Genomic DNA, 23,748 nt, shown 5'->3' with positions numbered 1-23,748 from the left:
TATTATAGTCATTATTTATTTATTTATTTATCTCTGTCTAACAAACTTTTAAGTTATTACATAAAATATAATATTAAATTAATAAGAATAAGCAGTCAAACAGGTCAAGATTCAAAACTAAAAAATGAGTTGTTCAAACTAAACCAAGATTGGTGTGCAAAAACCAAACCATTAGCCAATTCAATCAAAACAACTAACCTAGAACGGTTTATTCGTATCAAAAACCAATGATTTACTTTTTAATATAAGTTTTGCAATATTTTCAATAGATGGTTTCTTTGGTACATTGAAAATGCTTACATATGCACATAAAGAAACAAACATACTAAGTAAAAATTTTCATCTTTTACTTCGTTACTTCTCTATATATGGTTTTTTTTTTTTTTTTTTTTTTTTTTTTTTTTTTTTTGTATTTGACTTCTAATTCAAAGTAATGCTTAATTTTATTTTTTTGTTGTTGTGTTTAGGTGAAAAACTACAATGTAAATTATAAAAAGGTGCTTTTTGAGCCTAAACGGCTAAACCCACTATTTTAGCCATAACCCAAATTGACCAGAAGCAAGTCAAACTATGATCCAAACCGACTTAACTTGAAAATGAATTAGTCAAAAACATTAAGGTTTTCGACCCTAGAAATAAAAACTTTTCCGTTTTATATAAAAAACCGACCAAAACTGAGAAGCATTCGTTCTGTTTCGCTAAATTTTCAACAAACTTGATTCGATAACTAAAGGGATTAACATTATTTACATAGTTATCTACTGTAAATATAAGTAATGTTGTCATAAATCTACAGAATCTTGCAATACATAAACTACAATAGGTTCAACAAACCAACATGTAAATCAAAATACAAATATGACAAGACAGTAAATCTAAAATAAACAAACACATAACCGAACCTGACCCGGAATACCTGAATCATAAAAACTAAGGCATGCTTGACCTGAGCTCATGAAAATCAACCAATGTGGTTACTTGTTCTTCACGGTTATGTGAACTCGGTGGAGCATTTGACCTTGGTCTGCCACGTGTATTGGCTCTGGTCCTAGTGGCTCGAGCATTCTCTACAGGCATGCGCATGTTATTAATACTGCCACGTGTATTGGCTCTGGTCCTAGTGGTTCGAGCATTCTCTACAGGCACATGTAAGTTATTAATATTGGTCAACTCTCTTGACCGACCCGATTCTTCAATCTCGGTTGCACGTAATAATGGTGATGATGGTAACAAGTCTAACCCCTCATCCCAATCACCCAACATCAGATCACTAGTCTCTGCAACTGAATCTAATTCTTGAAAAAATGTTCCAAATTCCGCTTCGAAAGCGCTAAAAAAGTTTAATATGTTCATATCAGGATCCCAAATTGGGCTAGCAAGCTCATAAGCACCATCCATCATGTTAATGTCATCATCATCATCCTCATTATCATCACCAATAACATCATCAACTTCAACATCATCATCAACACCAAACTCAAACCGCATACTTAACATGTCTTGTTGCTCCAAATCTTGTTCCAATTTGGTCCACTCGAGTTCACGTTTAGGATCAACATCCGTTGGTCGAGCACGCGGGTGATCATGTCTCGCATGTTGTCTTATTTCTGAATAGTTTCCAGAATAATCACAAGTACTCATTGAACAACTTCTTGATTTCTTGTTCATGAACTCGCGAGCAGGGTTGACCACAATCCACTTGCTGATTTGACCTCTGCAAAGCGGACAGGCAAGTTTCATTTGTTCACCGTCTTCGTTATAAACGTCTTCTTAAATTGGTCAAGACAGTTTGAGTGACGGGCACTGGTGTCACAAATGTACGGAAGACAACCTTTTTCACGCGATGAACAAAGTAACATGACCGCATTGTGAGGGTGTTCCATACAAATAGGGCATCTAGTTTCATCCCAATCGTCCTTGTTTCCAATTGGTAAAGATGGAGATTTGGTTGCACTACTATTATTATCATTATTATTCTTGTTGTAACGTGCATATGGAGATGGCCTGTAACACCTATGAGACGAAGATCTTCTCTCGTTGGGCATCTTTATTGCATTACAAGTGCCTGTTTATCAACAACACCAAAATCAAATATAAGTGCTTAGTTCATAAAGAGCTACAAATCATAATCACAAATACTTTTTACCAGTTATCACGACAATGCTCTATTACATGTAGAGGTGTAAACGAGCCAAGCCACCTATAATCTACTCAAGATCTGCTGGCTAAAAACTAGAATTGAGCCAAGCTTACACGAGCTGGAGCCCTAAAATAAGCTTTTTTTTAATAAACGGGCCTGAGCTTCACTTATCGAGCTCATGCTGGCTTGCGAGCCTAGTCAAGCTTGAGCCGTAAAATAAGCATTTTTAATAAACGAGCCCGAGCTGGCTCGTGAGCCTATACGAGCATAGTCGATCTCAGGCCCTCGTAAATTAAACGAGGCTCGATTCAGCTTGTTTACACGCTAATTCTATATATAATCATGCGAAACTAAATTATATTCCATTTCTTTTCAAAACAAATCTGTGTTCACAAATTCTTTAACAAAAATTGTTCATCCGAATTAATTATCCATACAATATATGTAAATTAAACAAGGCTCAACTCGGCTCAATTACACCCCTAATACATATAATTGTATTAAATTCCATTTCTTTAAAAAAAGGAACTATAGCAAAACAAATCGGTGTTCACACATAATCATTACCAGTTATCACAACAACGCTCGATTACATGTAGGGGTGTAAACAAGCCAAACCACATGTAATCTACACGAGATCCGCTCGCTAAAATCTGAAATCGAGCCTAAAAACAAGCTTGTCTTATAAACGAGCCCGGTCGATCTCAGGCTCTCGTAAACTAGACAAAGCTTGAACTCGAGCTTAACTCGGCTTGTTTACACCCCTAATTATATGTAATCATACGAAATTAAATAAACTATCATTTCTTTTAAACAAATCTGTATTCACAAATTCTCTAGTAACAACTCTTCATAATAATAATAATCCATACAATTTAGCAACTCGTATAACTCTAGCTGCAGGTATATATATTATATAGATTATATACCTTTAAGTTCAAGTTTAAAATCGTTAGTAGACCTAACTAAATAAAAATTTGAAACCGATTTCGGTCAGGTTACAATCAAAAGTGATAAGTAGATTCTGAAAACACAATATTAGAGTTCCACCGCCTAATTATCCACCTCAATCATCCTTCAACAAATATCACATAATAAGCCTATTTCACAATCACTTTTACAAACTCTCAATTTCGAATATCACCAGATCATGAACAATTCAACACACAAAACCTAATTAGCAACAGCGGTGACGTAATCCAGCAATTAAATCATCTAAAACAGTAATTGAAGGTTTAATTTATAAAAAACAAGAGATGGAAATGAAACCTGATCGGTGATCGGAAACCGAATAATCGGTGAAGAAGGTTCCAGTGAGTTTGTTAAAGTCTTTTAATAAATAAGAAATAATAATAAGAAAGAGTAAGAGTGCGTACGCGACTTGAATGAACTGTATTTGTTTACAAATGAAATGAATAGGAAGAAGGAGGTTGGCTGTCAATTTACGGTAATGCCCCTCTAGGAAATAGGAAAAGCATGCGGTGTCGTTGTTCGTGGGGTTTTGAGGTGGTCAGCTTCGTCAATTCGCACATGGGCCGTACCAGTTAGGTTTAAATGTTTTATTATGTTTCAGGTGTTGGGCCGGGTTTCAGGATTTATTGGCCCAAATTTATTTATTTTGAACGGTGAATTTCTTATGTAGTTGTGTGTTAGGCTATTGCGCTCTCTAAATTATACTTCAGTCAAATTATATTGTATTAACTGCTCATGTTAGTTTTAGAGTTTTGTTTGGGCGTTTCTAGGGCGCAAACGAGACGAGCCCAAGTTTGACAAGGCTCGAGCTTGGCTCGTTTAACTTACATAGAATAGAGCTCATGCTAGAGCCCAGCTCGGCTCGATTCGAGCTTGGCTTGTGGGCAGATTTTCAAGCTCGAACTCGACTCGTTTACTATTTATCAATTAATTTTTATATAATTATAATTATTTTTATATATTTTTTTCTATTACAATTTATGTATAAAATAATATATAATGTTTAGTTTTTTTATTTAATTTTCATTATATTTATTAATTAATAATTATTAAAAATATATATAAAAGGCAGGCTCATGAGCCGGCTCGAGCTCGACTCGTTTACTATTTATCAATTAATTTTTATATAATTATAATTATTTTTATATATTTTTTTCTATTACAATTTATTTATAAAATAATATATAATGTTTAGTTATTTTTATTTATTTTTCATAACATTTTATATCTATTAATTAATAATTATTAAAAATATATATAAACGGCAGGCTTATGAGCCGACTCGAGCTCGATAAGTGAAGTTCAGACTCGTTGTTAAACGGGCTTACTTTTAGGCTCGGGCTCGGGCTCGGGCTCAATTAAGCTCGGCTCGATCAAGCTTTTTTACGAGCCGGTCTCGAGTAGCTCGTGAGCAGCTCGGCCCGTTTGCACCCCTAGGCGTTTCCCAGGGAAACCATACTTCCCGCTGACATGTGGCAGTCGTTGTGCCACCACAAAAGCATAACTATCTGACGCATCACACGGTAGATCCATTTTTAGTGGGTTTTTAATTATTATTATTTTTTTAATTTTTAGATGGATGGTGTTGAATTTGATCCACGTTCTTTCTGTTTTGTCTTTGGTGAACAATCCATGCATTTAGAAACGACGGAATTACAAATTTTGTCCTTTAAAAAACGTCAAATTACGGTTCGTGTCCTTTTTTTAGTTTCTTTGCAGGCGGTGTCCTTTAAACATTTTTTTCTACACGTTATAACCTTTACGTTAACTGGGTTAGAAAAACTCAGTTAAATACCCTCACGTGAGACGCATGTGAGGGCATTTTTGTCTTTTCGTCTGTACCTGATAATTTATAACAGGTTCCCCTCATTTCTCTCTTCTTTCTCTCTCTCTAACTGTAAAACCCCCAATTTTACCAAACCCTAATTCCATCACACAAACACCACTCTTCAGAAGGTGAATTTGTATATGGATCTGGACACATTGACCCTGTAAAGGCCACAAGCCCAGGCCATATGTATGAAACTTCATCCAAGAATACCTTCAAATATGGTGCAACATATCGCGAACCCTAGGAAGTTATATCCCAACAAATTCTAGTTGCCCTATGACATTGATGCCTAAGGATATCAATTATCCTTCCATGGCGGTTCAACTAGACCAAAAAATCCGTCGGATTTCGGCGAGTTTGACCGGAAGATGGATCTGGGTTTGTGGGTTCTCCGGCGAGTTGGATCTAGGTCGGTCTTCTCCGGCGAGATTGACCGAAAGATGGATCTGGGTTTGTGGGTTCTCCGGCGAGTTGGATCTGGGTTTGTGGGTTCTAAGCTGTTTGGTGTTGCAGGGTGGTCGGGATAAGCGGTGGTCGGATCTAATGGTGGTCACAGAGATGGTGACACTTGTTGGTGGGGATAAGCGGTGGTGATGTTGGGTGTTGTAGCCTTACAGGTGGTGGCGGTGGTGATGGTGGCCGGGAGAGTGGCGGTGGTGATGGTGATGGTGGCCAGGATAGTGGTGGAAGAAGAATGAGCTTGGAGGTGGAATGGATATGAGATGGAGATGGGTTGGTGAGAGAGAGAGTTTATTTTTTAAATATTAATTATTAAATATATTTTAACCACTTCGTTGAAAAGATCAAAATGCCCTCACATGCGCCTCACGTGAGGGTATTTAACTTAGTTTTTCTAACCCAGTTAGCGTAAAGGACATAACGTGTAGGAAAAAAATGTTTAAAGGACACCGCCTGCAAGAAAACTAAAAAAGGACACAAAGTGTAATATGACGTTTTTTAAAGGACAAAATTTGTAATTCTGTCTTTAAAAATTCAAATTATCAACACTCTTTGCTAACCGCAAAATGTCTATCTATTTAGTCTCGTACCAATATTTATATTTTGGGAGTAAAATATGCTTTGTATGGACTCACACAAAATCAAAACCGGAAATTTTGATTTTATGGTATGCATTTGGTTTGGTTATGGTCGTTTTCAAATTTAGATTAAGGTTCAAAGTTTTTAGGTGTAGAAAAATTAGCTCAAAATAATAAATGTAATAACTTGTTAATATTTTTTAACGATCATTAATAACTTGTTAATTTAGTTGGCACATTTTGAATTCTTATTCGATAATTAAAATCACTTTCTTATGTATTTTCATAAATGTATATATAGCGTATATTTTTGTTTTAGTTTGTGGTATTTTCATTCATAGAAAAAGTTGGGAAAAAAAAAGAAAAAAAAAGAGAGAAAGAAAAAACAGGATCGGAGATGTATAATTAACTTTTTTGATATCGTTAGAATGCAAAATGTTATGTAGCGGAATAATCTTTTTCCTCATCTTCACTTTAGCGTTACATCAAACTTTTTGTAATGTTAGTATCATGTTGATTATCTTTAAAATATAATTCAACTAATTAATTAAAATATATTTGACTAGTGTAATTAACTGTGAAATAAAATGTAATTTAAGAAATATAAAATTTGTTTAAAAGTTATCATTGTAAGTAAATTAATATTTAATTAAATTAAAAAAAATTACAAGACTAAATGAAAAAAATAAAATGATTAAGGATGTTCATTGAGGTTGATCATAATATCATATAATTGAGCTAGATCTTTGACTTTATTGTCTCTTAAATCAATTTTCTTTACACTGTTACAGGGTTAAATCCCGTGAAACGGTGGTTGCTTTTCACTTGCATCAAACCCGCCTAAACGTGATGGACCATACCACTACTCACTGCATATGCCTTTGTTTCTATATACAAATGATCTTAGATACTTGAACTTCGTTGTCTGCGAAAACACATGACTTTCTATACTGTTTGGGTGTTCTCGTTTGCACCACTAAACTATTTTCTCTATCTAGGAAAGACATGTCATCTCTATGGTTACCAAGCTAAAAAAACATGAAAACCCTATAGGACGACATGTTGTCTCTATAGGATGAACTGTAGAGGCAATTTATGGCGTCTCTATAGAACCTTTTCTTGTAATCAACTTTGTGGTAGAGTTGAGAATGATAAGAAGAGAGTAAGTCTTTTCCTTCATCCTAGGAGATAGAGAGGTCGCTCTCACCAAGTGCTCCAACTCCAGTTTTTTTAAGTATACTAAGACTAGATAAAAAAATGTAAAATTATATCTTAGAAAACTAAATAGGCTAGGCGTCGAGGATCAGGAACCAGGGGAGCATAACCATCTGGGACCATTTTAGCCCAAGCGTTAAAGGTTAGGCGCCAAAAGAGCCAAGTTGGTCAGGCAACGCCTATAGCCCAACCAACTTCTTAGGGACCATTGTAGCTTAGCTCTCGTATCCGAAACCGGCTTGGAAGCTAGGTTGATTTGGTCATTTGGTGTTTGGCTTGCCTGGGCAAGGAAGTTGTCTTGTAGACTTGTACATAGCTAGCCACATAGGGTCTGTTGGGTATTTCGGGAGCCTTGACATAAGTCATATTTAACATTTTTAGACCATTTACTCGCCTTTGTATATCTCAATAGCCCATCCAAAACACATATGAGACTATGAGTCATTTACTCATTTTGATTGGAAGACCTACAAGGCTCCGGTTGCGATGCTAGAGCCAGGTGGCTGCAAACATGCTTCAAACCGGCATAGTGGGTCCCTCCCCTGTTATACACACACATACTATATATGCATATACATATGCATACATATTTAATATTTTTAATAAGGTTTATGGAGGTTTGTTTGTGGAAGAAAGTTGAGGTTCTTAAGAAAAATTTGGAATCTGATGTGACGATGATGTGTCGGTTTGTATAAGTTTATTGTTGTGGATGCTCTAATTATTGTTATAAATAAAGAAGTTCGGTTTGATATGGTTATAACTAGGCATATTTAGATAGAGCAAACAACCCATAATTAGTAAAAGACAAGTTTATTATAAAACATTAAAAACGATATATGGATACCAAATACACATGCACCCATCTCTCCATACATAGTAAAAAACCAAACCCAAACTTAAAACCTAATGGATCGATACGGATCACTGGCCGGACAACCAAACCGGACCCGCTTGATCACCACACCACAATGCCATTAGCTAAAACAACGACATTTCCCTTATTAATAACCAAACAAACAAGTTACAACTATAAATGACCATGCATTACTAAACAATGCATGATCATTAATAGTTGTTTCTTCTGGTAGTAGTGGTAGTAGCAGTAGTCGTACCACCGACATCCTCCTCCTCGCCACTACCCGCCATTCCAAACGTCTCTTTCACCTTCTCAGCAGCCCCTTGAGCCATACTCTTCACTTGCTCAGTCGTCCTCTGCATCACACTCCCCGTCTTCTCTTTCCCGGCTTCAGCCGTCTCTTTAGTCGACTGCCCCATCTGTGCCGCCTTGTCCTTAGCCGCAGCTGCCTTGTCCGACAAGTAACTAGCTGTCTGGTCTTTTGTCTGGCGGGTTTTGTCCATCACTTGTCCGGCTTTCTCCTCGGCTTGTCCTTTGACTTCACCGGCTCTGTAGCTTTGATTGTGGGATGCCATTTTTGTTACAAAATATTTTTGTTTGAAGCAAAAGTTATTATATTAATATTATTATTGTTGTGTTGAGTTGTGGAGAGCCAATGGTGATGAAGTGGGATTATATAGGAGTGGATGTGGAGTAATTAGGTGACACGTGTCCTGCTTGGTTGACGCGTGGAGGGCATATGTGGCTTCTTGATGTTGAGCTTGTTAGTTTATGTTATCCTATACTTATCTACCTTGGAGATTAAGTTATACGTAGCATGGAGAAGTTTTATAAAATGTTGCACGTTTCCAACACGTATTTTTTTATTAGGCCTTTTAAGAACTAGATACTAGTGGTCATTATTTGTCCAATCAAATAAGGGTGTACAATAACAGCTAGCTATGATATGTCATATAATATAAGTTAGAGCATCTATACCAACAAACATTTACAAACCGCTGTAATAATAATGGATCAGGTTTAGATATTCTCAAACCCATACCCGTTATTAAAGTCCATCCCAAACCCGTAGGATTTTAATCGGGTAATTACCCGTCGGGTTTCGGGTTTCCTATCGGGTTTTGATAAAATACCTGCCGGGTATACCCGGCTCAAAATCCGTCGGGTTTTAACAAAATATAACTAATCGATTACAAAGATGATTACCATAAAGATAAAATATCTCAAAAAATTAACATAAACTAGTTTCGACAAATAATATATTTGGAATATAGTATATATATAATATAATAAGCTATATTGGGTATATCGGACATATAATCGGGTACATGGGTTTATGTTATCGGGTAATCGGGTATATTAGAAATCCCAAACCCAATCCAAACCCGCGAAAAATTTTAAAAGTAATCCCAAACCCTAATGGGTCGGGTATTACCCGTCCCCATTTATGTCGGGTTTCAGGTTTTCCCATTGGGTTCGGGTTTCATTATCATCCCTACGCCACATAAATCAGATTTCAAATTTTTCTTAAAAACCTCACTTTATTTTACAACAACAAACCTTCACAAACTCTTACATAATATTAAAATAATATATATATATATATATTGAGAGAGTGGTCCCCCACTTTTTGCCACCTATTATGTTTGGATGAAGTTTGTTGTCACAAACTTTGTGAAACAAACTTGTAGCCCACAACAAGAACAATTGGTATCCTTCTTGTTTGAAGTCATCCAAATCATCCAAACTTTGGGTTCCACATAGAGGTGCACAAATCGGTTTTTTTTTTGGCCCGGAAAAAAACCGAACCGGTTAATAACCGGACCGGTTAATAACCGGTTTTTGTATGTCAAAACCCTAACCGGTCTAACCGGTTAGGACCGGTTTAGAAACCGGTTAGAACCGGTTAATAACCGGTTAACCGGTTTTTTTTTTTAAATAACCGGTTAATAACCGGTTTTTTTCATAACAACCGGTTTTAAAAAAAACCGGTTTTTACATTAACCGGTTCGTTAACCGGTTTTGGATCTAAAACTTGTAACCGAAGTACAAACCGGCGGTTTGTAAACCGGTCAAACCGGTTTTTAAAAAACCGGTTTTTGTAAAAACCGGTTTCCGGTTTAAACCGGCAAACCGGTTCCCGAACCGGTTTTTTTGACCATCTCTAGTTCCACACCCCATTGTGGGTGCTCTTAGATTAAGTGTATAATACGAAGTTGGGAGGTCTTGGGTTTGATTTCAGCTTGTGAAAAAAAATTGGTGTTTTTAGGTTGGGTCAAGAGAATTTTACATTGTGGGGTTTTTTTTCTAAAGGTGAAAAGAAAATGATTGAACGGATTAGTAACTCATCAATGATTCAATGACCGTTCAATAAAAAAAGTGTATGACATGAAAAATATAGGATAGAAAGCTTTAACTCGATTGAGTTATATACAATGAAAGTGTATAACTCATTGAGTTAGTGATGATGATGATAACTAAATTCGGTACCAAGTTTTAATATATAGTTAAAAGTAAAATTCTAGCTCATATTCACACACCTCATCTACAATGCAACCTTGTCTACTACCCAAGTGTTCACAATTTCGGACTTCCTCCACGCAAAATCGTTGGAGGTACTCTAAGCTTTCGTTGCTACTCACACACTAGTATCTTATATTTAATCTTTGTTTATAATATTATTTTATTTTGATTATTATCTTATATCTGGTAAGTAATAACTGGTAAAATGTTTTTAATTCTTTCGAAATTATAATTGTTTTAACTTAACAATTTTAAGTTGCACTTACATATCCATTTTCAAATTCGATCAAATAAGCATACTAAATCAAAATTAGTGTTTACGATTTGGGTAACTTAATTAGATTGAGGCCCCTTAAAGAATTGTTGATTTTATTCAATGAATAAAAAGAATTCAAAGATTTATATGCAAAGATGATCTTATTGGTTAGTGTGGAACTTAGATACGTGAGTTATTCAATAACAACATGGCTATAAAATGTGACCGTAACACAAGAGGAGAGTCCGAGAGCTCGAGCCTCGAGAGAATATTGTATTGACAGAATGACACCAAGTTTGATTTTTGTAAATATGTTATTTTTTAAAATTTATAATTTTAACCCTTCTAAGTAAAATCTTTTAAACATCTTACATCTCTAAGTTGGAAAAGATGCAACGTTTAATAAGTTACAACTTGGGATATCTCTTTCTCATGTATTGACCAAGTCTACCACCATTAGAAACACATATCCATCCATTCAAATGTCATATGTTACCATATTTACACATTGAGGTCTCTTTCCACAGCCTTATAACCAACAATTAATCTTCACACATATAAATAGTCATTTGATTTGTCATTGTAAATATACATCGAAACAATCAAATAAAGGATGTCGAGCCAAAATCGACAAGCGTTACTCAGCTATGATTGCGACGATGATCAACCACAGGGTCAGGTAACTAAATGGCATATGCATGTATACCACGGATTAATTGGCTTGGAGCTCTTATCGTAAATATTTGAGCCATTGTTTTTCTCCCTACGGCATGCGTTGTTAATCATTTTCTTCTTTTATCCGGTTACAGTTGCGCAGAGAAGATTTTGGCTCGGGACAAACCGAAAATTCTAGTCTTATAAATCAGGTACGTATTTCCTTAAAATCAAGATGACATATGCACGACGGCGTCCTTTTTAATAGATTTTTACTTAACTAGTTTTAGGTTATTTATTCATATATAAATAATTTTTGAATTAAATTGTGAATATCTTATTGTTTTTTTTTCTTATATCTAACAAAGTTTATTTTGTTATCATTTTATGTGATTAACATGTTATAATAAAAATTGTGCTAACAATAATTTTCGTCTTTTATGATAATAACTCGTCAATTACATTATATGGTAGACAAAAGAAGACAAAACATTATTATACCATACAATAAAAACACAACATATATTCAACAATAAAAAATGAACATGTGAAATTTCATATTTTGGTATAATGCAGACTGGTGGATCGATGAAAACGATGTCGTACGGAGCATCGGACATAGCTACCGGAGCGGCGAGAGGTGCGATGGGGCTAGCCCAAGGCACCGCAAACCTAGCCCACGGTGCGGCTTTAGCCGTTAGGAATACATGGGGAACTAACACAGAGAGCCACAATCTTCACACACCCCTTCCCAATGCACAACCACCGAACTCTAGATTCTAATGTGTGTTATTGATGGTGAAAGTGAAATTGTTAAATTTGTTGTAAAATCATTGATTTGAAGTTGTACTTATGAAATCTCATGATTTTTTGTATGTGACCAAATGTATAATATCAGTTGTTTAAAAGTTTGAGAAACTCAAATTATTTTGTAAATTATAAACAAATACAACTATACGCGAAGGCGTCTTTTAAAATAAAATTATAAATCTCAAAAACTATTAGTAAATATATTTCTTTTTAACGTCTTTTTTAACTACCCGGTAAACCCATTAGGCTCCAATATCAAAGATCTATGAAACATAAGAACCAGTTAATACACCCGTATCATTCACGTGTTTAAGATCGTTTAAAGTAGCCTTAAAAGAAACGAAACAAACAGATCAAACATTAAAATTCTGTTGATTTATGTTTTAAAACATAAGACGCGTTCAAAAGTAGACGATTTGACAGCCTAACCATTGATCAAAAAAGAAATATACAAAGGTAATTGGGGTCTGCCATTTACATTCCAATCACAACAACCAGATGAAACACGATTCGGATATCATACAATTCCATATTCCATAACTTTAATAAACCAAAAGCTGCAACCCACTTGTTGGATCATGAATAATAACTAAGAACCTTTTCTGCTACGGCTGCTAGAACCAAAAACTGACCTTGAGCTGTTGGACGGACTGTACAAATCCTTAGGACTTCCGCCTCCATGTGAAGAAACATTTCGCGGTGAATTTGAACTTGAGCCTGAATCTATACCTCGTGTGCTTTCTTTTTCCAGAATTTTAGCTTCATTTGCAAGCGTACCCAGCTGGTTCACAAATAAAACCAAATAACTATATTTTCTAGAGGGTAATAGGTCAAGTGGTTTGAATTAGGTTGACCCAAAACACAGAGTTATTGGTTATACAATTAAGAGTGTAAACAAACCAGGCTGCTAGTGAGCTACTCGAGATCAGCTCGCTAAAAGCTCAATATGAGCCGAGCTTGAGCCGAAGCTCGAAGGCTACATATAAGCTACAAACCCGAGCTTCACATTTTGAGCTAAAGCTGGCTTGCGAGCCTAAACAAGCTTATTTTACATAATTTTTATTTAATATAGTAAATATATATTCTACAATAAAAATTAATACGTATAAAATTAAGATAGAAAATAACTAAATAATATAAATTATGTTATATACAAAATTTATAATTAAAATATACATAAAAAAATTATAAATAAATATAAATTAATTAATAAACGAGCCCAGCTCGAGCTTAGGAATAGAGCTTCAAACAAGCGAAACTGGTTTAGCTCGAGCTCGGCTCATTTACACCCCTAGTTATAATAAGCAAATATATGCATGCACAGTATACTTTCATACCCGAATCTCATTCTCTTTTATACGGTCCTGAAGAGCAGTTATGGCAGGAGTTAAGCTGCAAACCAAAGTTTAATGTAGTGAGCTATGAAGATAAAATAAAACTAATACTTTATTTCTTAAAGAATAAAGAAAAAGGGCTGTGATTTCTTACCAATATTCCATTAACTTGCAGATAGAAGCTTGATAGGTTGATGTATGGTGAATAAAAGAAAGCGGATGCACTTTCCCATCCCTGCATTCAACAGAAATTAGCATTCATATATTGCAAATGGGTTGGAATTGGTAACCTCAATTGTGACATTAGATATGATAAAGTATGATAGGTACCTCATATTTTGTAAAATTGCTTGATGGTATGCTGTTTTTTCCTCCTCATACAACACGTGTTGTAAATCAGTGAATGAAGTCAGAGGAGATTCAAGATTGAGAAGAGACAAAGTTGGTAAAACATGAAGAGGGACTTCTTTCCTCACGTATTCTGCACCACTGCCAAAGATTTTTTTGAAAAAGTTTGTTTAAAGTAACAGTATTTTACTGAATTCTTGACAAATAGTCAAATATTACATGTGTGTACCTCATTTCCAAATTGGAACGGTGCATGGCTTCTTGCATACTGTCAGACATATCCATGGGATCAATATCAACTATTGAGCTTTCTATGTTGGCAACAGGGTAGTTGGATCCTATTCTTCCACTATAGTTGGAATCAGCATTTGCAAATAAACCCTTTAAGGCAGAAGAAGATTTTCCTCCACTCTGAAAATTTATATATGAATAAAGTTAAAAGAATAATAAAAACAGAAAACGGTGAACCTATAAGCAGATTAAGTATGTTCTTAGATGGAAGGATTGTACCAGAGAGACTTAAATGGGAAAAGGATTTGAGCCGACTCTAGCGGTAGTATGTGATTTGTGTGAGATTGTGTGTATTTCGGTGTTAGTTAGATTTGTGTTTTTGTTTGTTGTGCTTTGTATCTAGGTTTGCCCTTGATTGTGTGTGGTGTGTTATATCGTCCATTTTCTTATTAGTTTTTGTGTATGAGTTTTGTGATGTTGTTTGGCTTGAGTGGTTTGTTGTGCATTTTTATCTATGTCATTGTCCTATCAAGTGATCATTTGCAAACATAGACGATAGGAGTCATGATTATTCCTTGAGATTGTGTCTTACCATCCTAGGTATTGTAAACTCGCTTTTTTAAAAAGAGGAAATCACATTTAATTGCGTTTAACAGTGACAAGCTCTATCCCCCCCTCCCCAAACTCTGACACAATCGAGAGAGAATTCAGAGAAGAAGGGTTTCAACGAAATCAAGGGGTTCTCGTTTATTCAGTTAATTCATTATAAGTGCGCTAACAACCAACTAACCAGCTAACCAATTAGAACTCAATCCTGAACTATCTAACAATTACAAATCAGACCCTGTACTATTCTATCTTTTGATTTATTACAAGTTTAGTCCCTGCACTCTTTTAGCTTGTAACACTCTAAAAGAAGCTTTGCTATAAGTGGGATTTTACTGAGTACGTTTGTTTATCTAATATTTTTTTAAGTTGAATTGCTTCATGTAATGTAAATATAAAATAATTATTATTTCAGGTACTTTAAATATATTGTGCCCTTCATAAAGTTCAATTGTGGCAGGTTTTATCATTCAAATTTCAAAGTTCAAATATTGGCCCATTTCAGTGATTATAATTAAAAAACAATTTGTATAAATAAATGTATCTTAATGTTATGGTCCTAACTCCTAACCCTCAAAAGGTCAATAAGTCGTATTTCAATCTATAAGACTATAACAAAAATTTAGAAAGATACCTTTGAAGCTCCCATAGCAGCTCTTGAATCACCAGTGTCAAGTTCTAGACCTTCTGCCCGCGTTGATCCAGAAATTGTGAGTGAATTATCTGTGCTTAATGATGATTCTAGATCTATAACTGAATTTTTACTTATAGGAGATGCAGGAACAACTCTTAACATATTACTTTGCTTTCCATCTAAAGACTGAAACGCTGTAACTTGTATTCTTCCAACCTGATATCCTTACAAACATATTCAAATTATCTCTCCTTTATAACCAACAAAACCAATGCACTATTACTGTAAAAGGAATCACATGCAACTCTAAACATGATAAGAAATGTCAATGATTTAGAGCATGTTTGGGATTGAGTTTGAAAACACCTTATTGGCTCACTGGCTTTTTTATAAAGCCAATAAGTTAAATGGTGTTTGGCAATCTCAAAAATTTCTTTTATTTTAGCTTTTTGAAAGGGTTAAAAAGCAGTTTTCTAAGAGCCCCAAATCCTGGCTTTTCAAAATGGCTTTTTGAAAAAGCCAATAAGACAATAAGCACTTTTCAAACTCAATCCCAAGCATGCTCTTATTATCATTTTAGAGTAGCTAGTGAAAAGATTTTAAGTAAAAAGTTAGAAATAATTTTCAATATAGTTGTAGACTTGTAGTTAAATATAAAACCTTGTATTGATCTTCATTGAAACATGAAAAAATCAATCCTATAAACCCAGAATCTAGAAGCTGATACATGGCCTGAGTCCGCACATCTGCAAAACAATTGGCACAACGATGCACATTTATTGAAGAAAGAAAAAGATATATATATTAACATAATAATATAAAAACCAAGAAATGAGATTAAAAAGAAAACGATCATCATCAAAAGTTCGACATAAGACTTCAAATTTTCTCTTAACTCTTGATTTCAGACTATTTGCAATATACACTTTCACTTACCAACATGAGAAGGAAGGACTGTAATATGAGGATGTGAATGATACCAACCAATCACTCTTGTGGTTCTTCCAGTTTCAGCAGTCATTTTGTGTTATGGAGTTAATTAAACAAATACAAGTATTTTGTGAAACAGAGTCGAAGAAAATGAAGATTTTTGTTTCAATAACTATAAGTTTATATAAAAAGGATATCTCAGCCTGAACTGATGCAGCTGTCAACTGCTCAGGGTTTGTCTCAACACGGTCTTTCTGCCTATCCGACCGTGGTTGTGGCAATGCTCCCCAAATTAACGCAGTCGCACTCCCGTTCTTTGAATGCTGAAATTCAAATATTTTCATATAAGAAACCACTTACACATCCTCTGGCATCAATGAATCAAGAGCTAATGGATATAGACACCAAATTATAGTTAGAATTTGCAACTTCTTATTTCATCAACACATAATCAATGAGCAAAATGTGATGTTAAAGTGCTAAACCAAATAATATAATCTCTAAAGTCAACATAACTTCCACTAATTGAGAAAGAACCTCGTATTAGTAACAAAACTCAGGTTCCTAATCCTATACACATACACACACACCAAGTTTAACGAAGATAAGAACAATTCCCTAAGACATGATCATAACCACCTAGCAAATAACTACACAAAAATACTCGACCAGATGCGATTTCAATCACAAAAGGAATGGCGATATTTATGAAACAGGCAAAATTGATAGATGAGCTAAAAACCCTAGAAAGTAGAAACAATTCTACATAGCTAAAAACGATAAAGGAGAAGACGCTACTGTGAAGATACGACCTGAATATCGCTTCAATTTATGGATTGATTATCTATGAAAGCATATGACGTAAGAAAACAATCAAATGTAATGCTACAAAAAAAATACTATAACCTCTAAAACACTAATTCCTCTAATTAAGTGGATTATAGAAGCAGAATTCATGTTCCTAATCATACACACCTATGCAGTTAACGCAGTAAAAAATCGGATATCGGTCAAGGACCGATATTTGAGATATTGGTTATCGCAGTGGGATATCGATAACTTTAGCATCATGCAGAATTTATATATATAGCCATCTAACACTAACAATTCAGTATACTCTCATCGTCAACAAATTACCCTTTTGCAACTTGCAAAACACTAACAATTGAACACTAGCAATTGACAATTAAGACTTAAAACACTAATAGCAGCATTAAGAAGAAAGACCAGTGGAAGAACTAATAATAAAGGTACTAAAATCGTATTCAATCGGTGATAAATCAGTCAAATATAGCCGATATTATTAATACCGATATTCTGACCTATATTTCACATGGGGACCGATAACCGATATCACCTATATTGACCGCATAGATACAACAAAGGTAACAACAACTTCCCTATGAAATGAACATTTTCTAGCAGATAACTACACAATAATCATCAAGCAAATACAATTTCAATCACACAAAGCAATGCAAAATGTATAAACATGCTAAAAACCCTAGAAACAGATGAAAATAGCTAAACACGAAATAAAGGATAATACGCGAGTGTAAAACTAATAACGACCTGAATATCACCGAGAAGAAGCCCCATGATTTCTTCAGTTTCGGTAGACAATGCGTGAGTGAGACACGTCAGCCACACATCCTCCGCCATTTTAACACTCGTTAGCGACATTTTAATCACCGGTTCTCTGATAAGATATCCGCCGGTCACCGGTGTCTTCGTCGGACGGTGTGTGTGACGGCGATCGGAAAAAGTTAGGTGCGATCGGAGTGAAGGCGGTTATGGTTTGGAGGCGATGAGTTTGGGTCAATGTTGATAAAATGCTTCCCTGGTTAATATTGGTTACGTTGCTAGAGTTATTGGTTTACTGGTCGGATCGGTTATTTGATAAATTATAAATGTTTGGTGACTTGTTACGTGATTACTTTAACGAAATTAGTGCGGGTTTGAGTTTTATTAGATTAGCAAAAGTTTGTGTTGGTTGTTAAAAAAATTAAATTGGAAAAGTGTTGGTCGGTGGCTATAGTGCGACCGATATGGCTGCGATGGTAAGTGTGTTTGTTGTTTATGTGGGTTTCTTGTGTATCGCGTCGATGTTGAAACAAAAGAGAAGAATGAGATTAGCGATTTATAAAGCACCTCATAAGTTTAAAGAACCAATTAAAATTGTTTTTAACTCCCACCGGCCTTCTATGTTTATTTAGTTTTCTTAGTTGGCCTTTTTACATGGTGGTGTTTTTAAGATAACATTTTTCATGGCTTCTATTGATGATCCTTGAATTAGTTTTTATGTTATAAATGATAAGGTGCATTAATAGGTTTGATAGGTTCATTAAATTCTATGAAACACAAATGGTCATAATAATTCACATCCATTAAACTAATGGTACTTTTTAAGACTATCTCCAATGCTGGAGAAGAAAGGAGGCCCTTACATACCATTGATGAGATGAATTAATGACATGGATGAGAAAGAGATGAAAGACAAGAGAAAATACTGAAGTTAAAGTTGAACACGGGAGAAGTGAGAAGAGAGAAGAGAGAAGAAGGATGTTTGTGAGATGAAATGAGAGATTGGACTCACAATTCACACCCCGTTGCAGAAAGGGGGGGGGGGTGGAGAAAGTTTGGGCAACTTATGTGGCACAAGCAAAAGGCAAGAAGGGCTTCCTACTATTGGGGATAATCTAAGTTTTATAATATTTGTTCTCTATAATGTAAAATTACACAAACACAAAATGTTTATGTATTTGAAACTCAAATACCACTATCAAATTAACATTTACCATAAACTTAAGTGTCACGTTCTTATTAAATACATGCCTTGCGTCAGTTAGGTTGAGCTCTTTAACACAATATTTGGGTTAATCAATTTCGTCACATCACCCTAGCTCTTTAATGACAACATGTAACGGTTAATACTTTTAACCACAATTTTAACTTCAAGCCTAGCCGAGGTAGTTCAATATGAGTCTGAGTCAGCCTCAAGCTAGCCTTGTCTAAGCTAAGTTCGACTCACTAACATCATTCAAGCGTTATTACCCATCGCGACACGAGTACACCCTCCATTAGATATTGATTTCGAATTTAATTTTTCACAAATGATAACTACATTTCATCTCCATCACCATCAACAAGTTTAACACGTTTACATAAATGAGTAAAACGAGTCATGTCCGTATACACAATTTTACGCGTATTCTACTAATTAAAAGAAAATGTGATTTACGTGGACCAAAATTAGTGGGCCAAAGCCGAAACCAGCTAATTGGGCCTCGAACATAACGGAAGTAAAACACAAACAAACCACTTCCAGTTCCAGTTGTTATCATCTTCAAAAGCTTTAACCGGTTTCCATGGCTGCCTGTAAGTACTCCTCTTAGGATTATTTGATCACAATTACGATTGATTCGAAGCTGATAACGTTTATTTGGTTATATGTTACCAGGTAGCTTTGGAGGTTCCGGTTTGAAACTGTATAGTTTGAGGTTAGGTCCTGGTAGAGTCGAATTAGCGAATTTACAACGGAATTGTTATGGATTAGGGTTTAGAAAATCGTTAGGGTTTGATGGTTTACGGATATCGCAACGGTTGGGGAAAACATACAATCCGTGCCTCTGTGTGTCTGCCAAAAATGCTCAGTGTAAGAAAGTTGGGCTGTAAACTAACCGAACGTTCAGCGAACAGTTCATGAACCGTTCAGCGTGAAGTTCGTCCGTTTAATATATGAACGAACACAAACACAATTATGTTCGTTTAGTTAAATGAACGAACATGAAAAAGGTTGCGTTCGTTCATTTGTGTTCATGAACGTTCGGTAATGTGTTCATTTATGTTTGTTTACATTCTTTTTTTTATATTCGTTAGCTAACCTTTTGTTTTATATTTTTTATAGTATTATATTTGTAATAGCCAACCTAACATTTAAACTTTATAATTTTATTGTTTATCTTCAGTTCGTTTCGCTAATAGTTTTAGAAAGTCTTGTTTTAAGTAACAACAAATTTAACTCGTGCTTCGTTAACATCATCATAAGAATGTTGGTTTTTCTTTGTTTTTCCTTAAATATTACATGTTTGTTTGCGTTCGTGTAAGAGTTCAATTCCTTAGCAAACGAACATGTACAAAGCTTCGTTCGGTTTGGTTCGGTTCGTTTACAGCCTTAATTGTATGGTGTTTGTTTATTTTTAGGGTTCAGGGTTTAATTGATCATTTGTACAAAACTTGATCTTTCCTCAAATTGCTAGAAACAAAACCGAGTGTGGCTTTTTTGCTCGTGCTTGGATTATTTACAAACCGAATGGAGCTGGTTGGTTCCTTTACGAACCGAGCCAAAAGCGAACCAGCAATGCTCGGCTTGTTTACAAACAGAGCCAAAATCGAACGTGCATTTTTTGACCGAGCATTGTTCATGTTTCTGAGCATTACTTATCTCTTTTTTTACATTGATTTTTTCTGTAAGAAACAAGTTTGAAGTTGGATATAATGTACGTGTAAACAAACTTCAGTAGCCTGAAAACTTAAAGCGAGCAAATGAAATCATGAAAAGTTGACAAAGAGAGAAATTTTAAAGGGATTTAAAAAATTGTATGTGTGTGTATAAACTAAAAAATAATTCGAGCGTACCTTTGCTTGTGCTTGGCTCATATACGAACCAAACTGAGCCGATCAACGCGTTTACAACAAGCATTTTTCGAGCGAGCGTTAAGCACTTTGGACAGCTCTAGTGACATTCATGATGATGGTTTAATTGATTCAAGTCTTACAAAATCGTGTTTCTTAAACTATAAAATGTAACAGCTGGTACAGATTTACAAGATTCTTCTGATCTGGGAGTACCATCTGAATCAACAAGTCAATTCACTCCAAATGCTTCAGAGGTAAATTACAACATTAAAATGTTAAATGCACATCATATATAGCATCTAAATTACTTGTTTCATTTACACATAATTACAGGTGGAGTTTCTTCTAACAGAAATTTGTGATACAACCTCAATTGCAGAGTTTGAATTGAAAGTGAGTACATGTAATGTAATGACTATAACACCACTTGTTTATCGTTATCCATGTCTGTACTTTAAACATTTTTAATTGTTTGTGGTTATAAGCTTGGTGGATTTTGGTTACATGTATTGAGAAACTTAACAACAGAAGAAAATACAAATTCTCCACCACCAGTTTCCGCCCCAATAATCAGTGAAAACGTGGTCCCAGCCGAACAAAATGGGTCAGCATCATCACCATCTTTAGCCATTACTAAAGCTGAACCTACTTTTGGTGGGATTCAGAAATTTCTAGATACAGCTGTTGATGAAGGATTGACTATAATTCACTCTCCCAGGGTGAGAAACAATATATTGAACATTTGCTGTTTTTTAATATCAGAAATTTATTGATTTTTCTAATATAAAATTATGCAACTTAAATTTCATATGTGCAATCCAGGTTGGGTACTTTCGAAGATCACGAACCATTAAGGGGAAACGAGCACCTCCGTCTTGCAAAGAGGTAATCCCCAGAAATGCTTCTAAACATTATTATGAATGCTAAGAAGATAGTAGTTTATACTTTTGTTAGGAATTATATTATTTTTTGTATGATTGTTGCAACACTCACAGGTAGAATTGCTCATAAACTCTTTTTTTAAGTGTGCATGGGTCGGTTTTGGGTTCAACCGAACCAAAAACTGAAAGTTTGGCCTTTTCGGTTATCACAATTGGTTCTTTTTTTTGTGTGTGTGTGTGTGTTGGGGGGGGGGGGGGGGTTCATTTGGGCTTGAAATTTTTGTGTTGAAAAAAATTGCCCAAAAGAATGAATTTGGGCTCAAAGCTTTGGCCTGTATTTTTTTCTATTTAATGGCTAATTAGTTATAACACAATTGCGCCTAAAATTTTTGGGCGACACCATTTATTACTTTTTTTATACAAATAACTTAACATTCTAAAGTAAAATTATAATACATGAATTTAATAAAAAAGTCGATTTATTTGGTTTTTATGGGTTCGAGCCGGTTATAAAAGTCGTTTCGGTTCAGTTTTTCTTTACATGGAAAACCAAAACCAACTTGGAAATTCTGTTTTTAAAAGAACATAATAACCAAACCGTCTGTTTTGAGTTGGGTTCGGCTATTTTGGTTTCATGCAACGCCGCTATGCTTATATTCTACTGAACTTGTAATTTGCATGTTTAACAGAAGCAAGTGGTAAAGGAAGGGCAAGTTATTTGCTACATTGAGCAGCTTGGTGGGGAGCTTCCCATTGAGGTTTTCTACTTTCTTTTTTCCTTTAAGTTGTTCAACTTAATGATTATATCTCTTTATAAATCTCATTAGAAACCGAATTAAAGTAAAATTCCAATTGCTAATCTTTTAATTCATGTTTTATTTTATTTTTTCTGTTTTTCAGTCTGATGTAGCAGGAGAGGTTATTAAGATACTTCGCAAAGATGGCGGTATGCACAATTTACTCTTTTAATCATCAACAGTGTGTGTGATTTTATAGCTTACATGTTCGTTTATTGTGGACAGATCCAGTCGGATATGGTGATGCTTTAATTGCAGTTCTTCCCTCTTTTCCCGGGATCAAGAAGCTACAGTAAGTTCATCAGTATGATATCCGGCTGCAATCGTTCTCTTTTGGGCAGATGACTTAGTATTTATGGAGATTGTTCGGTATGCATGCATATTAGAAAAATCCATTTACAGCAAAAAGATCTTTGTACTAGCTTTTCTCCGCAATATTTTTTTTGTATCTATTGGCTGTTTTGACTGAGTTCTCATCTAATAAAGATGTAAATTGAGACTTGTTCTTGTCATCATTTAGAGATGTGGTTGATTTGTTTAGCTTGACTCAAAATGGTGTTAAAAGTGTTTTTAGCCCAAGTCTCTGTTGATCTCTTGGTTGAAACAGGGTTCTAGATAATATTTTCTAATTTAGAACTTCCAAAAAAGTATTGAAAAAATTGAAAAACATTCTTTGTTTACGAAACTTTCTGTTCTAACTGATGCATGAATCTAGATACCTTAATAAAGATTACGTGCCACCATGGGAACATCGGATCTCTATCTACTCGGTGCTCAAATTAGGTCACATAGTAAAATAAAATGCGATTAAAAAATACACTGTCATTCTAAAATGAGGGAAAAAAAAGTTCATTGCCATCAAACATTTAGGAAATGATAAATTCTACAGTCGTTCTTTGTAAGTTTCATTTTATGAGAACATATCATTACATTTTTCAGTGAACTTTATTCAATGCAACAAATGCGAAAACCGTTCATACATTCATCACTCAGCCAATTACGCAATTTCATCTTCACATGCTTTGCTGGAAAAGCATCTCACAAAATTGGCGTTA

General features: G+C 34.9%; 4 protein-coding genes across 4 annotated transcripts; 1 reads left to right on the top strand and 3 right to left on the bottom strand.

The window, feature by feature from the left end:
- Nucleotides 1–761: 761 nt before the first annotated feature.
- LOC143585989 (uncharacterized) lies at nucleotides 762–3,486 on the bottom strand. Its single transcript, XM_077067643.1, has 2 exons — nucleotides 3,410–3,486; nucleotides 762–2,065 (listed from the first exon to the last, which is right to left on the bottom strand). Exon 2 carries the CDS (start codon nucleotides 1,738–1,740, stop codon nucleotides 931–933), a length of 810 nt encoding a protein of 269 aa, XP_076923758.1. The 5' UTR covers nucleotides 1,741–2,065; nucleotides 3,410–3,486; the 3' UTR covers nucleotides 762–930.
- A 4,564-nt stretch (nucleotides 3,487–8,050) lies between these two features.
- LOC143585978 (uncharacterized) lies at nucleotides 8,051–8,804 on the bottom strand. The gene has a single exon (XM_077067633.1). The coding sequence runs from the start codon at nucleotides 8,624–8,626 to the stop codon at nucleotides 8,261–8,263; it is 366 nt and encodes a 121-aa protein (XP_076923748.1). The 5' UTR covers nucleotides 8,627–8,804; the 3' UTR covers nucleotides 8,051–8,260.
- A 3,865-nt stretch (nucleotides 8,805–12,669) lies between these two features.
- LOC143587930 (uncharacterized) lies at nucleotides 12,670–18,198 on the bottom strand. Its single transcript, XM_077069078.1, has 10 exons — nucleotides 17,950–18,198; nucleotides 16,575–16,700; nucleotides 16,384–16,471; nucleotides 16,108–16,193; nucleotides 15,448–15,663; nucleotides 14,206–14,387; nucleotides 13,959–14,117; nucleotides 13,783–13,863; nucleotides 13,632–13,686; nucleotides 12,670–13,075 (listed from the first exon to the last, which is right to left on the bottom strand). The coding sequence occupies exons 1-10, from the start codon at nucleotides 18,058–18,060 to the stop codon at nucleotides 12,884–12,886; spliced, it is 1,296 nt and encodes a 431-aa protein (XP_076925193.1). The 5' UTR covers nucleotides 18,061–18,198; the 3' UTR covers nucleotides 12,670–12,883.
- A 1,490-nt stretch (nucleotides 18,199–19,688) lies between these two features.
- Nucleotides 19,689–23,302, top strand: LOC143585970 (uncharacterized). Its single transcript, XM_077067630.1, has 10 exons — nucleotides 19,689–19,755; nucleotides 19,838–20,032; nucleotides 21,190–21,269; nucleotides 21,349–21,408; nucleotides 21,501–21,734; nucleotides 21,838–21,900; nucleotides 22,586–22,654; nucleotides 22,797–22,842; nucleotides 22,919–23,138; nucleotides 23,180–23,302. The coding sequence occupies exons 1-9, from the start codon at nucleotides 19,746–19,748 to the stop codon at nucleotides 22,987–22,989; spliced, it is 828 nt and encodes a 275-aa protein (XP_076923745.1). The 5' UTR covers nucleotides 19,689–19,745; the 3' UTR covers nucleotides 22,990–23,138; nucleotides 23,180–23,302.
- The last annotated feature ends 446 nt before the right edge of the window (nucleotides 23,303–23,748 follow it).

Source organism: Bidens hawaiensis, unplaced genomic scaffold (genome assembly GCF_021521415.1).
Source record: "Bidens hawaiensis isolate Kalapana, Puna unplaced genomic scaffold, B.hawaiensis_p1.1 tig00001575_1, whole genome shotgun sequence".
In the NCBI taxonomy this organism is placed as follows: Eukaryota; Viridiplantae; Streptophyta; class Magnoliopsida; order Asterales; family Asteraceae; genus Bidens; species Bidens hawaiensis.
This window is presented reverse-complemented; position numbering and strand designations above follow the sequence as displayed.

What these genes read in the sequence shown, in the direction of transcription:
- LOC143585989 (XM_077067643.1), bottom strand. Translation starts at nt 1,740, where the DNA reads ATGAAACTTGCCTGTCCGCTTTGCAGAGGTCAAATCAGCAAGTGGATT.
- LOC143585978 (XM_077067633.1), bottom strand. Translation starts at nt 8,626, where the DNA reads ATGGCATCCCACAATCAAAGCTACAGAGCCGGTGAAGTCAAAGGACAA.
- LOC143587930 (XM_077069078.1), bottom strand. Translation starts at nt 18,060, where the DNA reads ATGTCGCTAACGAGTGTTAAAATGGCGGAGGATGTGTGGCTGACGTGT. An exon ending in AGTCCTTCCTTCTCATGTTG is followed by an intron (nt 16,194 to 16,383) that starts GTAAGTGAAAGT and finishes ATTGTTTTGCAG; the next exon opens with ATGTGCGGACTCAGGCCATG. An exon ending in CTGCTATGGGAGCTTCAAAG is followed by an intron (nt 14,388 to 15,447) that starts GTATCTTTCTAA and finishes ATAAATTTTCAG; the next exon opens with AGTGGAGGAAAATCTTCTTC.
- LOC143585970 (XM_077067630.1), top strand. An exon ending in CTATAATTCACTCTCCCAGG is followed by an intron (nt 21,735 to 21,837) that starts GTGAGAAACAAT and finishes TGTGCAATCCAG; the next exon opens with GTTGGGTACTTTCGAAGATC. An exon ending in GTGGGGAGCTTCCCATTGAG is followed by an intron (nt 22,655 to 22,796) that starts GTTTTCTACTTT and finishes TCTGTTTTTCAG; the next exon opens with TCTGATGTAGCAGGAGAGGT.